This window comes from Pseudophryne corroboree, chromosome 5 (genome assembly GCF_028390025.1).
Source record: "Pseudophryne corroboree isolate aPseCor3 chromosome 5, aPseCor3.hap2, whole genome shotgun sequence".
In the NCBI taxonomy this organism is placed as follows: domain Eukaryota; kingdom Metazoa; phylum Chordata; class Amphibia; order Anura; family Myobatrachidae; genus Pseudophryne; species Pseudophryne corroboree.
The window spans coordinates 813,033,865-813,052,008 of record NC_086448.1 but is presented as its reverse complement, the minus strand read 5'-3'; the positions used below and the strand labels follow the sequence as shown (position 1 = coordinate 813,052,008).

At 39.5% G+C, this 18,144-nt stretch overlaps 1 protein-coding gene across 1 annotated transcript in view; it reads right to left on the bottom strand.

Annotated features, from left to right (window-relative positions):
• Positions 1 to 18,144, bottom strand: part of CSMD3 (CUB and Sushi multiple domains 3) — a 1,529,921-nt gene that overhangs the window by 643,577 nt on the left and 868,200 nt on the right. The window contains exons 21-23 of the mRNA XM_063924487.1: positions 15,116 to 15,331; positions 13,100 to 13,288; positions 4,878 to 5,047 (exon numbers count right to left, since the gene is read on the bottom strand). Of these exons, the coding sequence (XP_063780557.1) occupies positions 4,878 to 5,047; positions 13,100 to 13,288; positions 15,116 to 15,331 (575 nt within the window). The remainder of the gene's footprint in view (positions 1 to 4,877; positions 5,048 to 13,099; positions 13,289 to 15,115; positions 15,332 to 18,144) is intronic.

Below are 18,144 nucleotides of genomic sequence, written 5' to 3'. Positions count from 1 at the left end.
ATTCATCGTCATAACAGCCCGAGCCCCCTTTTAGTATGACATATAAATAAATGACTAATCAGATCATACCCCTATTTTTGAAATAAAAAAACTCACTCCATTAGCAAGGAGTGGAATGTAAGATGGCTAATCAGCTAATTAAATATATATTTTTTATAACTATAACATTTGTTTTAACAAGATATTAACAAAATTGATAATGAATTTGATATTTTTTAATTATCTTAATGATTTTCCAGTCTCTGATATTTAATCATTTTTACATGTGCTGATATATTGTTTTAATTGTTACAATGCGTGTTTTTAATTACCCAATCATTGAGTTATTGTATGACTTGCCACAGGGGTAACTATATGCCTCAGTAATTCATAGTGTTCCTGCGTTTTCCCTAAACACGTAAGAAAGGAACATTTTAGCCTGGCTGTACATCCAATTATCTGTGAGCTCCAGAGATCATATGTTTACTATTCACTGATTTTTGTAATTAAAGTATCAACTTACACTTTGGTCTTTAATAGGGATTGCATTCTCATCGAAAGTACATGGCTCATATTCTGCCATGTACCAATACTATAGGTGAGATATTCCACTATCATTTTCCCTTTACTTTACTTTTTCAGAGTTTCCTCTACTTGGCGCTCTCCATACAATACCAAATAATATTAATTTGTCTAATTTCCGCTATCTTTTCAAACAGTAATTAAAACAGGTCTCTGTGGCACTGCTCATCTTAGACAAAGCTGATTCGTAAACATGTGTACTGAAGTGGATGTCACAATTCAACTCTCGTTTCCAGTTGGCCAGGATACTTTTTTAAACTCAACAGAAAATCCAGGAAAGTAATCTTTTGCTTGCAACTTAGGAAGAGATTAATGAAAGTTTGGGGAGAGATAAAGTAGAGAGAGAAAGAGTATCAATCAGCTTCTAACTGCTATTGTTCAAACACAGCCTTTAAAATGACAGTGATTGGTTAATACCTTTATCTCTCTCCAAGCTTTGATAAAACTGCCCCTTAGTCATTGGTCTGTATGAAATGTGTAAAATTAAAAACATCAAGATTTTACACTTATCTAAACATGTGCATCTTGTTTTGTTGCAGAAGTGGTGCTTCTCTAACTACCTTAAACAGGGAGACAGCAACAGACACTTTCCTGATGTATTTCACTGCAATGCATTGTGTGCTTTATTTTTTCACAAGATGGGATCAGTGATGTCCTAACAGGTTAAGGGGATGATGTTTTTAGATCTTCTAAGGAATGGACAAATGGCGAAGTTGGCCATAAAAACAACCAAAAGGTTTCTAGCTTGCATTTGTGAAGTCCATTCTATGAAACGATTGGCAGAAGCTCAGTATCTTGGCCAAACTCTTTATTTATCCACATTCTTTAGAAGGTTTGATACATGTCCCCATAACTCTCTGTAGTCTCAGCTATTTCTCCAGAATCTTATCCGCTTATGATGTTTCCGTGCCAGTATTGGAGGGTGTTTCATCTGCCTGTAGTAAAGTTTGCAGGAAATACTTTACTTTTTAAAACAGCTGCTATTGAATGTCAGGTTAGCATTGATAAATGTATAGTATTTTACCTTTATGGTTCATTCTGTACATGAATGATTTTTTTTATTTTTTTTTTTAGTAGTCTTTAAAGTTAATTCATTCTGAAAGGTCCAGTGAATTCTAGAAATTCACTGGGTAAAAATTATCATTTTGTGATCTCTACTGTACTCCGACTTTATGTAACAGTGGGGATCAGAACAAAGGAACCCTCATCTGACTGCTATGTAATGGGGACATTAATTAGGGTGATGGTATTTAAATTAAGCATTGTTCTTTTTTCTATTGTTGTATAAGCTGTACACTAATACATTAAATAATATGCAATGCCAAAAATGAACAGCAATTTAGTACAAATAAAATTATGACTTCAAACACAAGTACATAGTGTGGACATTACACACAATTTTATTTGATATTAACAAAATAAATAAAAAGTAGGGTTTCAGTAATAGATAAAACATACAAGTGAAAAACTTGTGATACTTTAATCTAAATTATAAATTATTTTTATTCAACAATTTAACTTAATTTGTAAATAAAGTCATAACATTTTGAATAAATTCGAGTGATCAGTTTGCCTTGAGACATGACAGCAGAACAATGGAAAAGCAACGGAAGATAAATTACTTTTGAAATGAACTTGGAAGGGGCCGGAGTTGAAGACAACTGTTCTTGAAAAACTAGTGAAGCAGTGCACAGTTTTGTGAATGCATTTTGACTACACCATGCTGAGAATTTATTCAGCAGACAATCAGGGTTTCTTATCCATCATTGAAATTAATTACACAGTGCATGTTCAAAATGACATCTAATATCTTTTTAACTGAACTGAAGTATTTCAAGCTTGCGCAGAGGACTTATAGTATAAAATATAGATACTATTGCCGATACCTTATTTCATTATTACAGTAATCCTGAACTAACATTCTTGATGGGTGAAGCTGTAAACTCTGTTAGATGGTGTTTGGTTGCCATTTACGATACACATATACTGTTAGTAGACAATTATACTGTTTTTCATCATTAAGGATCATGTTTGAATCATAACAAAGGTGCAACAGTTATTGTTATGGGCTGCAGTTAGAATCCCGACAGTCAGAAAACAGACATCGGAATTCCTACACCCATCAGAATGTCAACGCCAGAATCCCAAAAGGGTCAGGAAACTGGCACCAGAATCTCAACAGCTCACATCCTGACCATAAGTAAAGTGGGTGGTTTAGGCTTAGGGTTGGGGGGAGTAGGGTTAAGCTGGGGTGTGTGTGCACATGGTTTTGCACATGGTTTTGCCCATTAGCTAACAAATTTTCTGATGCGATCAAATTTGAATTAGACCCATTAATAGCAAGGTCTGCATTAGTATTCACTCAGTTTATCATAATGGCTGAGCAAAAATATTCACAAAATCTTTCATTATTACTGGCAAATGACTTTAAAATAGAGATGTGTGTTGCAATTTAAAACTTAGACCTAGACCGCTTGCAAAATGATTCTGCACCATCACTGAAACCACCAAATTGCAGAGGGGAAAAATACACAATCAAAACAGTATTCTGAACTGTATGTATATATATATATATATATATATATATATGAATTGTTTCAATAGGTTGGGATTGACAGACGCTACTTATGTTTTGTAGTAGAAATTTGCACCACTATAGAAGGGTGGCATCATATTATACCTGGAAGATCCAAAAAGAAGATGTTGTAAAGCTTGCCTGATATACAAGAAGACATGATGATGTTGTTTAGTGGCCCGTCTGTTATAGGTTAAGTGGCAGAATGCTGTGATGCCTGACTGCTACAGGAGAAGTGGTGGGTTGCTGTGATGTATGGCTGCTATATGTGAAGTGGTGGGAAGCTGTGATGCCTGACTGCTACAGGAGAAGTGGTGGGAGGCTGTGATGCCTTGTGATATATGGTTGCTACAGGAGAAGCGGTGGGAGGCAGTCACGTGAGGATCAGTTCTGGTGGCAGTGTGCCAGCAGCGGTATTATAGAGTATTTTCCCCACTGTCCTTTTCCCTAATCACAGTGTGTGATCAGGGTACGTGTCCTGGGCACCAGGACAACTTCAGGGAAGAGAGGGTGCTTGCCAGAGCACCAGTTGTGGGAAGTGGGGAACCGGAGGGGGAGCAACAGCATGGAGCCACAGCATGGACCCATTCGCGGAGTGCAGCATGCTAGCTGGGGAGGAGCTGTAGCTTCTGGACCCAGAAATAGTATGTGCAGGGAGAGGGGTGTGCCATTAAACCCCAACCCCCTTCCCAGTTGGCCATGCCCTCTTTTCAGGAGTGAGGAGGAGCGCAAAGAAACTTTTTTTAATTATTGTATGTGTGCGGTGGCTAGGACATTTTTTCAACATGCCCTGTGCACAGAGAGACATTTTTATGCTTCTGCCTAGTCCCTACTCGTGATCCTCCCCCTAGCACACATGGTTACTGTCGAACGTCTAACCAGAAACCATATAGAGGATCTAAAATGTAATACTAAAGTAAAAATGTTATACAATGTTTCTGAATCTTTTAACAAGTTAAATGCTAAACATTAGCAATAAAAGTATAATGACAATAAATTATTACAAATAAATGCCACATTGAGGCATTTGTGCTGCAACACAAAAGGGAAACCTGGATTCCTCATTCAGGATGTGACAAAATTCCAAATCATTTTAGAAAGGAGTCTGATAAATACTGAGCCAAACCCGAAGTCTTATTTGCATATTACAATTAAAAAGGAGGAGCATAGATAAATGTTTGCTTTCTATAATTTTAGAACAGACTGTTTACTTAAATTACTGGAAGGTGATGATTTGGCAATTTAGTAAGATGATTCCTGGGAACTCAGCCAACACAAAACCTTTGCTAAAGTTCTTAGGTCAAATACTGAATAATTCTCAATATGATACATTCCTTAATTAAACTTCATTGTCTTAGAGAGTTTCCATTGAAAATATGTTGTATGGTGATATTGGACAAGCAATACACAATTCTTCATGATAATTAGATCACTGGGGAATCATGGCAATTTCCACTCATATTAATACGTAGACATGTTCAATTTTCTCTGTACAGAATAACCTTATACAAATTCATTTTAATGGACAATTAGAGAAAATGAAGTAAAAATATACACAGTTAATAAACACCAGTTTAACATATCAATATCCTCTGTATTCAGACACTTGTAAGCAACGCATAAACACCCACAGTTAGATACAAACAAAACCATGCACACATACTGTACATATATACTGTATTTGAATTTATTATAATTTTTTTTGGCATGGCTACATAATTTCTCTATCCAAATAACCTACTTTAAGAACATCGTCTTCTGCTAAGTGAAATGTTCTGGCTGAAATATTGATTCCTTTCCCAGCTTGTACTTGAATGCTGTAAATACATTCATGATTATTTTCATAGTTCAATGGGTAATTCGGAGACAGCAGAATTCCTTCATTACTTGTTGCAGATGCTCCACATTCAGCTGCAGATAAAGCACAAGTGAGGAGACATTTTAATAGGCAGTGCTGTGCTTTGTAACGGCTTTTCCCAATGAAACGGTAAAACATAACTAAGCACATTAACATAATTACCAACCTGATCCCTTTAAACTGGATCTTTTTAACACTCTCAGCTTAAGCACAATAGTCCACTCAAGAAGATAAATGAATCCCTATAGCAGTATAATAGGGGTGGTTTTGATGTTATGCAGTTATTATTGGCATTATTATTATTCACTGTTACGTCTATAGTGCCAACATATATTGTTGTGCTTTACAAGGATAATATAGTTTATGCAATGGTATTTAAAATGAGCAGCAGTAAGTGGTTTATCATGATAATACTGAACCCCAGCATCACCATATGTTTATTATTCTGTTAATGATGATTGCACCTGTCTGAATATTTTCATTTTAGCCTACAATTTATTTTCAATGCCATCATATTTTACTGTACAGAATACAACATCATATATTAAATATCAATATATGGGCAGTACCGTTGACACAGTTGAAACAGTTGAGCTGAATTATTCCACAAATTTGATAAATACTGTAAGAGCTATAGTCATTTTATAAAATTTTATTTTCACAAGACAAAATGTTCCCCTCATATAGACTTTTTCAAGAGCATAGACATCATTTCAATCAAGGCAAAATGCGTAGGCTGCCATCATCCTTGATCACCGGGGCCGGCTCCAGGAACGATCCAATAAAGCAGCCGAACAGGGCGCCACACTTTATGGGCGCCGTTAGCTCTGGCCACCATATTGGAGCCTGGAGCCATCCCTACAGCAGCAGCAGTGTCCGCCTCCTATTAGAGACATACAGTGCATCACACCCGCAGCCCTAACCCTCTCCCGCTAACCGGCACAGGCCCATGAGCCAATCAGAGCTTGTGGTCCGGCAGCTGAGGCTCCTGATTGGCTACCGGGCCGGAAGCTTTCATTGGCTCACGGACCGGCGCCTAGTTGGAGCTAGACACCACCACCGCAGACTGAGGGGCAGGAGAGGTGCACGCTGCGCTCTCCTCCCCACCCTCAACTTAAGAGCAACAGCAGCCTCCCCACGCTTAAGAACAAGAAATGTGCGGTGAGCAGCACTTGGGGGGGGGGGGGGATATCTGGCACTGTGTGGGGATATGTGTATTTGGCATTGGGGACATATCTGGCACTGTGTGGGGACATGTGTATCTGGCATTGGAGACATATCTGGCACTGTGTGGGGACGTGTGTATATGGCACTGGGGGCATATCTGGCACTATGGGAGCATGTGTATCTGGCACTGGGGATATATCTGGCACTATGGAAGCATGTGTATCTGGCACTGGGGGAATATCTGGCACTATGGGGACATGTGTATCTGGCACTGGGGGAATATCTGGCACTATGGGGACATGTGTATCTGGCACTGGGGACATATCTGGCACTGTGTGGGGACATGTGTATCTGGCGTTGGGGACATATCTGGCACTGTGTGGGGACATGTGTATCTGGCATTGGGGACATATCTGGCACTGTGTGGGGACATGTGTATCTGGCATTGGGGGCATATCTGGCACTGTGTGGGGACAAGTGTATCTGGCACGGGGGCATATCTGGCACTATGCGAACATGTGTATCTGGCACTGGGGGCATATCTGGCACTATGGGGACATGTGTACCTGGCATTGGGGACATATCTGGCACTATGGGAGCATGTGTATCTGGCACTGGGGACATATCTGGCACTATGGGGACATGTGTATCTGGCACTGGGGACATATCTGGCACTGTGTGGGGACATGTGTATCTGGCACAGGGGGCATATCTGGCACTGTGTGGGGACATGTGTATCTGGCATTGGGGACATATCTGGCACTGTGTGGGGATATGTGTATTTGGCATTGGGGACATATCTGGCACTGTGTGGGGACATGTGTATCTGGCATTGGAGACATATCTGGCACTGTGTGGGGACGTGTGTATCTGGCACTGGGGGCATATCTGGCACTATGGGAGCATGTGTATCTGGCACTGGGGATATATCTGGCACTATGGAAGCATGTGTATCTGGCACTGGGGGAATATCTGGCACTATGGGGACATGTGTATCTGGCACTGGGGGAATATCTGGCACTATGGGGACATGTGTATCTGGCACTGAGGACATATCTGGCACTGTGTGGGGACATGTGTATCTGGCATTGGGGACATATCTGGCACTGTGTGGGGACATGTGTATCTGGCATTGGGGACATATCTGGCACTGTGTGGGGACATGTGTATCTGGCATTGGGGGCATATCTGGCACTGTGTGGGGACAAGTGTATCTGGCACGGGGGGCATATCTGGCACTATGCGAACATGTGTATCTGGCACTGGGGGCATATCTGGCACTATGGGGACATGTGTACCTGGCATTGGGGACATATCTGGCACTATGGGAGCATGTGTATCTGGCACTGGGGACATATCTGGCACTATGGGGACATGTGTATCTGGCACTGGGGACATATCTGGCACTGTGTGGGGACATGTGTATCTGGCACGGGGGGCATATCTGGCACTGTGTGGGGACATGTGTATCTGGCATTGGGGACATATCTGGCACTGTGTGGGGACATGTGTATCTGGCATTGGGGACATATCTGGCACTGTGTGGGGACATGTGTATCTGGCATTGGGGGCATATCTGGCACTGTGTGGGGACAAGTGTATCTGGCACGGTGGGCATATCTGGCACTATGCGAACATGTGTATCTGGCACTGGGGGCATATCTGGCACTATGGGGACATGTGTACCTGGCATTGGGGACATATCTGGCACTATGGGAGCATGTGTATCTGGCACTGGGGACATATCTCGCACTATGGGGACATGTGTATCTGGCACTGGGGACATATCTGGCACTGTGTGGGGACATGTGTATCTGGCACGGGGGGCATATCTGGCACTATGCGAACATGTGTTTCTGGCACTGGGGACATATCTGGCACTGTATGGGGACATGTGTATCTGGCACTTGGGACATATCTGGCACTGTGTGGGGACATGTGTATCTGGCACTGGGGACATATTTGGCACTGTGTGGGGACATGTGTATCTGGCACTGGGGACATATTTGGCACTGTGTGGGGACATGTGTATCTGGCACTGGGGACATATATGGCACTGTATGGGGACATGTGTATCTGGCACTGGGGACATATCTGGCACTGTATGGGGACATGTGTATCTGGCACAGGGGACATATCTGGCACTGTATGGGGACATGTGTATCTGGCACTGGGGACATATCTGGCACTGTATGGGGACATGTGTATCTGGCACTGGGGACATATCTGGCACTGTGTGGGGACATGTGTATCTGGCACTGGGGACATATCAGGCACTATGGGGACATGTGTATCTGGCACTGGGGACATATCTGGCACTGTGTGGGGACATGTGTATCTGGCCCTGAGGACATATCTGGCTAATTGTGTGTATAGAGGGGGTGTAAAAATATATTGATAATATGAAGTTGTGAGGCCACGCCCACTTTTCCAGGAGCACGCGCGCCTATGGCACGCACATGGGGAAAGGGGGAGGGGCACTTTGAAATTTTATCGCTCGGGGTGCTAGTAGGTCTGGAGCTGGCCCTGTTGATCACTATGCAGAGGATAACGCTTTGGAGGACTTAAGATGTGAAATATTTTCAGATTTGCTCTTTTGTATTTGTTACATTGTATGTGGACATTTGTATCTTCTTAATAAATATACAGTGTTGTTAGATATTATGTGTGGTCACTATTATCTTCATTTGAGCTGGTGTTATATACAGTATGGACACTAGAAATTTCCTAATTGACCAGAAGGTGACATTATCCACAGAAGAATCAGATAGTCCAGACAAGCATGTCTCTTTGCTCTAGATGTACTGGGCCAAACAAATAACATTTTGGATCAAGAAAACGTTCGCCTGGATGTATATGTATTTTTATACAAATTATACTTGCACTTTGCTAGATATATATATATATATATATATATATATATATATATATATATATATATAAACAATCCAGTTGTCTTAAAAAGTTCTATTTCTTCATGAATCCATACCGCAGTTGGACACTAGTGATTACTGGAATGTGATGGCCAGGCAAAGGTGCTTAATGCCTCAAGTACAACTTTTTGCAGACACAGCATTTGCGTGTGGACATTAACTTTCTATTTCCATGGTTCCCAAGCTCAGTTTATTTAGGTTTAAACCTTCTCCCTATGATCACTTGCCTGTGTGAGAAAAGAGATATTGCAAAAATCCAAAACAGACTATTATAGATGATAAAATTGTACTTATGAAGAGTATACCTGATGAATTAACTTTTTTAAAAATTATGTGTAAGTTAAACACCAGATTGAAAAATGTTATTGTAATATATGTTATATTTATAAGAAAATAATAATAATAGTAATATTATTATTATTATTATTATTATTATTCAGTAAATTTCTGTTATATTTTAACAGTCAGTACAGATTCGTAGAGAACAGTGGTTCTCAAACTCGGCTCTCAAACAGGTCACGTTTTACAGATCACTTTCCAGGTGAACAGGGGTACTCATTACTCACTGACACATTTTAAAAGATCGACAGGGAGAGCTAATTTTTTCACTTCTTGCACTGTTTGGGGTCCTGAGGAATGAGTTTGAGAACCTATGCTATAGGAAAGGCCATCGACCATCGATGATTAAAATTCATGACCAATGACCCACATACTGATGTCATTTTACCATTGATGGCAGATATATGAATGGTTTCCTGCTATCGATGGTAAGCATGGTCCAAATGGTTCTCTTTTCTTGTTTGCATAGCAGCGCAGAGCTACTGGCTTGTCAGCCAGTAGCTCTGCAACACTACTAGCTCCTTTAAAATGTAGTACAAGTGACAGTCAGTGTATATGCCAGGATGGTTGGGGCGGGGCCGTAAACTTTGGCCCGACTCTCTGACTTGACAGTGGCTGAAATCCGCTGTCAGTTAGTATCCCAGACACAAAGTCAGCCTGCCTGCGGCAGTCCATCCCCTGGTCCCTTCATGCTCCACTGACACAGCCCGAGCAGAAGCACAGAGCTAGAGAGACAGATCGTTCAGTCGCCGCATATGATAAATCTTTTGACCATTGATACTCTTATTACATCAGTTTGGGCTGTCTTTTTTGCATTTGTGCTAAAATTTGATGGTAGAAACCATTGATGGTATGACATGCCATAGTTTCATACCATTGATGGTCCCTTCTTTTTTAACCATCAATAGCAACCATCGATGTAAGTGGTACCGATGGCCATCCCTACTGTGCTATAGAGGATAATTCTTTGAACTGAATGGTGCGAGCAGTGTCGGATTTGGGCACGAAGGGCCCACCGGGGGAATGCAGTGGTAGGGATCCATGTTTTGGGATGTGGCCAGACTGCAGAGGCTTGGCTAACCATTAGTGCATGGCCTGGGACTTTTAATAAATATATATAGTAAATACTGTTAATGCATGCATGGTAATGTACCAGATTAATAACAGCAATGCACTGTAGGGACTACACCATAGTCCTGTACAGTATAAGGTAACATATGTATAATGTATAATTCAAGTGCGCGGTTTAGAACCTGATCCCTAGAGGAGTAGGTGGGCCCACAGGCAGTGGGGCCCGGGTGTACTTCATTGGGTCGACCCTAACTAGGTCAACAGTAATTAGGCCGACAACTATTGGTCATCAGTGACTAGGTCGACACCTGAAATATGTCAACACAGTCATCAGATCGACATGGAAAAAGGTTGACATGAGGTTTTTTTAGTTTTGTTTTCTTCATAAAGTAACCGGGACCCCTAATTAGTGCTCCGTATTCTATTGCATGGCTCGCAAGCTTTGGACAAGGTGCCTAGCTCCACTACTGACGTACTTGACACAGGTTAATATTCCTAATCATAGTCCACAAGGATCATAAAGTATGAAAAAGTTCAAAAAATGAAAATAATTATTGTGAAAAACTCATGTCAACCTTTTCATGTGTAGACATTTGCCATGTCGACCTTCTGACCATATCGACCTAAAGCATGTTGACCAATAGTGGTCGACCTAATGGCTGTTGGCCTAAGTGTGGTCGACCTGAAAACTGGACACCGCGGGGCCTACCGGGATTTTCCCCTTACCCCTGTGGGCCCGTCCAACCCTGCATGTGAGTACTTCGTGAACCAGACCTTTAATAATTTGCATACAAAGGAGGGGAAGGTTTACTGTAACACAATAGCTGCACTTTGGTGGTGGGAAGACACATATGATATTGTAGATATAATTTATTAACCATAAAGTGAAATTTTAATGCTTTAAACATTTTAAGTTTCTTCCTAATATTGCTAATAAAAGCAGGTATTTTTTGTAATCCAGAACTAGATACAAAGTCCTCTTTGCAATGTGTGAGAAATCATTCCATATGGAATTTGTGCCATCACTGGGCATAATGCCATTTAGGGTTTTTAAAAATTATGCAAGTTGAGTGCATATAAAAGGTTGTGAAATATAAAATCATTATGCCAAATGAGACTGTACATAATTGTGTTTTACAGAACCTACATTTCCCTTGTATGAATATCAATGCATTTGAATACTTAAATTCATACAAGCATTTAGGACTTAACGAAATAACCCTTTCTTGTTTTGTAAAAGGTGACACTTTTAAAGTTAAAGTCAATTAAATTGTAATAGCAAAAAAGTCAGAAAGAAGAAAAAAATTGTTTAAAAAAAAAGAGGAACACTTTGTTTTAAAAAAAGAAAGACTCTTATCTTTAGAGAGGTGCAGTCTGGGAAGGCCTGACGCGTTTCATCAGATAGACTTCATCAAGGGTGTGTATATATATATATATATATATATATATATAGAAGAAAAAGGTTTCTCTTGGGAGCTAGATCACATCAGAGTTCACTTTGAAATACATTTATTTTAAAAGTTAACATTGAATGTTATAACAATACATAAAAATCCAATAAAACATATAATTGACTTTATACCATAGATGGAGAATACAAACTAATTGTCTATTGACATAAGTGATAGTTGGGGTATTCGCGCAATTGTGAAGTTGAACGTACTTCTGAACACATTGGTAGAAATAACTATCACTTATGTCAATAGACAATTAGTTTGTATTCTCCATCTATGGTATAAAGTCAATTATATGTTTTATTGGATTTTTATGTATTGTTATAACATTCAATGTTAACTTTTAAAATAAATGTATTTCAAAGTGAACTCTGATGTGATCTAGCTCCCAAGAGAAACCTTTTTCTTCTGTACCTTTAAACTTAATGCCCTAGCTGACAGTGGGCATTTCTCAGTGGTGAGCTATAAAATAACTAGCGCATAAATAAGGGTCCTTTAAATTTGTTTTTTGATATATATATATATATATGTATATAAAATGTTATTTATGGTTGGAAATAGAAAAGTATTGTATCAATAATTAAAAAAACAGTTCTAACATCTTTGAGGGGTTGTTCACTACTATCTATTGCTAATGGTTTTTTCAACCATTTATGCATTGCAAAGTATATCAAAAGTAGTATTTTTGGTTGCTGATGGGCATGTACCCACCATGGATTATAACATTGTAATGTAGCATCTTTAAAGTTTTACAACTCGCCAGTAACAGAGATATAAAAGCATTGGCAACAGTTAAACTTAAAAACTTGTTAAAAAAACTTTCCCAAATCATGTGTTTGTTTTCCTGTGTTTTTACTCAATTTCCCATCATATATGTGAATGAGTCCTACATGACCATAGTTTACTTTTGGTCATAGTTTTATTGTACTTTGAATGTGACAGAACAAAATGTAGTTTAAGTTCACAACTACGGCGTACTGTACATCTAGCAATAACACAAAATGATCTAAACAGTATAAAAGATTAAATAACTGTAGGTGATGACAAAAAGTGTTATCAACATAGGGAAAACAAAAGAATTTTATCACATCTCTGAACAGTGACTACACAGACAAGCAAATGAAAGCAGCTGACCACGTACCCACACACCTTGGCAGAGGTGCACTCCACACACGACGTCCACCGCCCAGGCAAATTATTTCGTACACTCCATCTAGGCGATATCCAGATGTGCAGGAAAATGTTATCATGTCCCCTACTGCAAAGTGATTACCTTGCCGCCTTCCGTATTGTGGGATACCTGGATCCTCACATGGTTCAAGACTGTATTCTGCGAAAACAAGCACCATATGTAATGCTGCATTATTTATATAATGTTATTAGAATATTGTTATACAGTTTAAATATTTTGTATATTTATTTACTTTAAAAAAATTGTTAGCATATTCTCTCTTGTTGTAGGTGGTCCATTGGGGCTGTGGTTATTATCTATCCTTGTTCCACCCCACATTGTTTTGGATCCAATTTTACCTCCTCTGTTACTTATTTTGCTTAGTTACTTATTTGTTTGAGATTTCAACAATGTTGTTCCTTTTGCTAAATCATGTTGTTCTATCTGCTCTACTATATGCTTATTTTGTATTCATGATTTGTGTTTTCATGCTTCAATAAAGAAAAAAAGATTTTGTAAAAAAACATGATCAGCCTTGATTATTAGTAAAAATATAAGTGAAATATTTGTTGTTAGTTAAAATGACAGAAGATATCACATTTCCAAAAATCTCTAATAAGATTTTCCATCTGCAATAGCTTATTATTATCAGGTCTGCCATCAGAAATTCTGGGGCCCAGGACTCACAAAATAGGCAACCCCCACCCCCAAAAAAAACAAAAAAAAACAAAAAACAAACAACATTGTATATATATATATATATATATATATATATATATATATATATTAAATAACATACTAAATAAATACACACACACACACAAAATAAAACACACACACTTTCTCTCTCCCACTCACTCTCCCTCAACTTACCTATCACAGGCTGGCCAGAGCTGTAGCAGACTGGTCCCATGTAGCTCCGCCCCCTCTGTTCATGTAGCTCCACCGCCTTTTTATGACAAGATCTAGCACAGGAGGGGGAATAGTATGCTGCAAGCTTCTATTGAAAAGTATCTGCCAAAATGGCTGCCACCTCAGAGGAGACAGTTATTAAAGATACTACAGGAGACTCTATCTTTAATAACTGTCTCCTCTGAGGCAGCAGCCATAATTGGAGGGACATTTACAATAGAAGCTTGCAGCGTCCTCTCCCCCCTCCTTTGACAATGCCAGAACTCGGTAATGAAAAGTGGGCGCAGCATCGTGCCGTGCAGATGGCGGCATGAGCGGCCCGGGCCCTCTCCTCTCTGTTAGAGAGGCTGGGCCTGAGACATCTGTGCCCGCAGCACCCCCTGATGGCGGGCCTGATTATTATTATTATTATTATTATTATTAGTAGTAGTAGTAGTAGTAGTAGCAGCATTAGCAGTAGTAGTAGTAGCAGCAGCAGCAGTGGTAGAAGTAGTAGTAGTACTAGTAGTAGTAGTAGTAATAATAATAATGATAATAATAATAATTATTATTATTATTATTATTATTATTATTATATTGACTAGTATGTTGACTTCTATTCTAACAAAACAAACATAACATAATATAGATAGTTATAAAATATAAATGTTTAAAAAATATTATTATTATTAGTAGTAGTAGTAGTAGTAGTAGTAGTAGTAGTAATAATAATAATAAAAATTATTATTATTATTATTATTATTATTATATATCGATTAGTATGTTGACTTCTATTCTAACAAAACAAACAGAACATAATATAGATAGTTTTATAAATATAAATGTTTTGAAAAAATATTTATATTATTACTAATACTATTATTATTATTATTATTATTGAGATGGAACAGTATGTAATACAAATTCACAATACAATACAAGTACATCAAGTTTCTTACTCAAATGACAAATAAAACAATTCTCTTCTACTAAGTATTTTCTTTCTTGACCACATTGATCTTCTTGTTTTATTTAAATTTCCAACTCAGAGATGTCTATCAGGTTTAACATGAAATGCTGATTTAATTTCCTTACCAGAAAAAGTAATGTTGAATCCTTCATATGATATTGAAAAATCTGAAATAAAACGCAGTTGAGCTCTGAAATTTCCATAGAGACCAGCGTTAATTGCTGCAGGGAGCTCGGAGCTCGTGAGTCGTGCCAGTGGCTGGGTAAAGCTACCGTTTTCGGTGATTAGTAAGTAGTCATGAAGATCTTCCAGATGAAAGGTATGAAAGGTGAACTGTACTCCTGAAAAGTAAACCAGATTTAGGTACACTCATCAAACCATTACAAATAATTCCATATCATATTGCTGGCAAAGTCATGGATTGCAGTATGCACAAAACATCTGAAAATAAGAAAAAAACAACTTTGGTTGGTTCTTTGGAGATTGTTAATGACTTTTTATATATAATAGAACACATACTGTAGATTTTGCTTTTAAAACTTGAAGCAATGATCCCTATTTTGAGCTGTGTTCATGTGGAGTGTACTTTACAATGTTACTCAGAACAACCAGTATCGGAGCACATTGAAAGATTCTACAAAATTATTTGAAGGAACAGTATACAGTACAAAGTTCTAGGAACTTGGAAGTATGGGGTGAAGAGAGATATAAATTATTATTTGACCTGTTAAAGACTGTATATGAGTAGGTGAACTGTATATTAATGTGTACCTGACACAGAAGAATAGTAGTCTGTTTTCATGAGATTATTGTTTTTGTATATCAACAGTATATTTATTGCTTTTTTTGTGAAGTCATGTCCCATACTGTACACTGATGTTACATCCCTGTAGTTTAGCTAATAGCCTTATATTATTTCCATAGTCAGGGTCACTACACAGTTTTTAGGTTGGGGGACAAAGATCTAATTTAATTTTGATGCCCCTAAACCGCTGAATGGTGCCCGCTCCGCAGAAGCTAGATTTACCCACCACACCACTTACTGTACCTGCCTGATATATACGGGTTCCAGTCAGAAACCTAGCTGTCAAAATGCCGACTCCAGAATCCCAACACTGCTCAGAATACTGGTGCAAGCGTCTCGACAAGGTTCACTATCCCACCGCTAGGATCACAACAGCGGGGATCACGAACAAGCATTGACAGGCTACTAGACAGGTAAGTTGCAGGGGGTAGGTTAGTTTTAGGCTGTGGGGGAAGAGGGTTAGGCTTAGGTTGTGGGAAGGGGGGGGGCTAGGTTTTGGCACCAATGGGGGGGTGGGTTAGGGTTAGACAGGGGGGGAGGGAGAGGGTTAGGCTGTCAAGAGGTCGGGATTCCAACCATCGGGATGCCATGGTCAGTAATCTGAGTGCCAACATCCCAGTTGCTGGTATTTCATACCGATTGCCTGATATACACATATAGATCTTATATTCTTACACCAGGCACTCCTTGCTTTCCAATTCTTAAATGACCTGGTGCCCTCTTGCTTGCTATGTTTTATATATAAATATGTAGCCCCGTGCATTCGCCTTCGCTCTGCACCCCCTAGTGACTGTGTTAACAACTTGCCTGGCATGGTGGCATCAGATGCGACCATGCCTGCAAGTGCTTTATCTGACCTGGTCTCACAGGATGCCACCAGTCAGATAGAGAGTGTTAGCAGTGACAGGGAAGGGAAACTTCCCTCCCATGCTGCTGTCAGAGGGACTAGAAGGTCCCTCTGCCTCCCTGCACTCTCCCCTACTGATTGCCATGCTGCCAACCCCCCTCCGTCCAGTGACTGCAGACAATAGCAGCCACTGGGAAGTGTAAATTAACCCCCCCAACCCCCCCCCCCCCCCCCCTGTGTACCTGGAGGCTGTTATGGCTTTCAAAAATGAAAGCCGCGATGGTCACAATGTTCCAGATCGATGTTTTGATGTTTTTAAAAAAAAAAAAATATATATATATATATATATATGAATGCCTTTCTGCCATTTCATCTTGGATGACATCTCGCCACCTCAAACTTAATATTTCCAAAACAGAATTAATTATATTTCTACCGGCCAATAGGAGTTTCCAACCTGATATCTCTATCACTGTTGAGAACTCTGCAATCACCCCTACCCCACAAGCTCGCTGCCTAGGTGTCATTCTTGACTCTGAACTGTCCTTTGTTACCCACATTCAATCTGTCTCAAGATCATGTTACATACATCTAAGAAACATATCCAAAATACGCCCTTATCTTACACAAGACACAGCAAAAACTCTAATCCATGCTCTCATTATCTCCCGCATTGATTATTGTAATAGTCTCCTGACCGGTCTTCCCAAACATAGGCTCTCACCACTACAATCCATTTTGAATGCAGCTGCGAGGCTAATCTTCCTTGCCAGACGTTCATCGTCTGCAGATCCGCTCTGTCAGTCCCTCCATTGGTTAACGGTATTCTACCGTATTAAATATAAAATACTTTTACTCACATACAAGGCTATTAACCAAACTGCACCAACATACTGTACATCTCTTCACTCATCTCAAAATATCTCCCTACCCGACCTCTCCGCTCTGCACAAGATCTACGTCTCTCATCCACACGCATTACTTGTTCACACTCAAAATTACAGGACTTAATCCGGGCTTCACCCACTCTGTGGAATGCCCTCCCACGCACAGTAAGACTCGCCTCTAGTCTCCAAACCTTTAAATGTTCCCTGAAAACTCACCTCTTCAGACAAGTCTACCAAATTCCAGACCCACCCACATAACCTTCAGTGCTTCCCTATCTAATTACATCCTCTGTAGAGTATTCATAACATCACATATCTTGTCTTTCTTTAGTCTCACAGCCTCCTGACACTTGGATAACTTTGTGGGGTATCATCATACAACCCATTAAGAACCTAGCAATCTGGTGGACCATTATGCAATAGGTAGCATCTATCCTTGTGTATCTATGCCTATTTCCCTATAGATTGTAAGCTTGCGAGCAGGGCCTTCCTACCTCTATGTCTGTCTGTTTTTACCCAGTTTTGTTCTATTACTGTTGTTCTAATTGTAAAGCGCAACGGAATATGCTGCGCTATATAAGAAACTGTTAATAAATAAATAAATAAAATAAATAT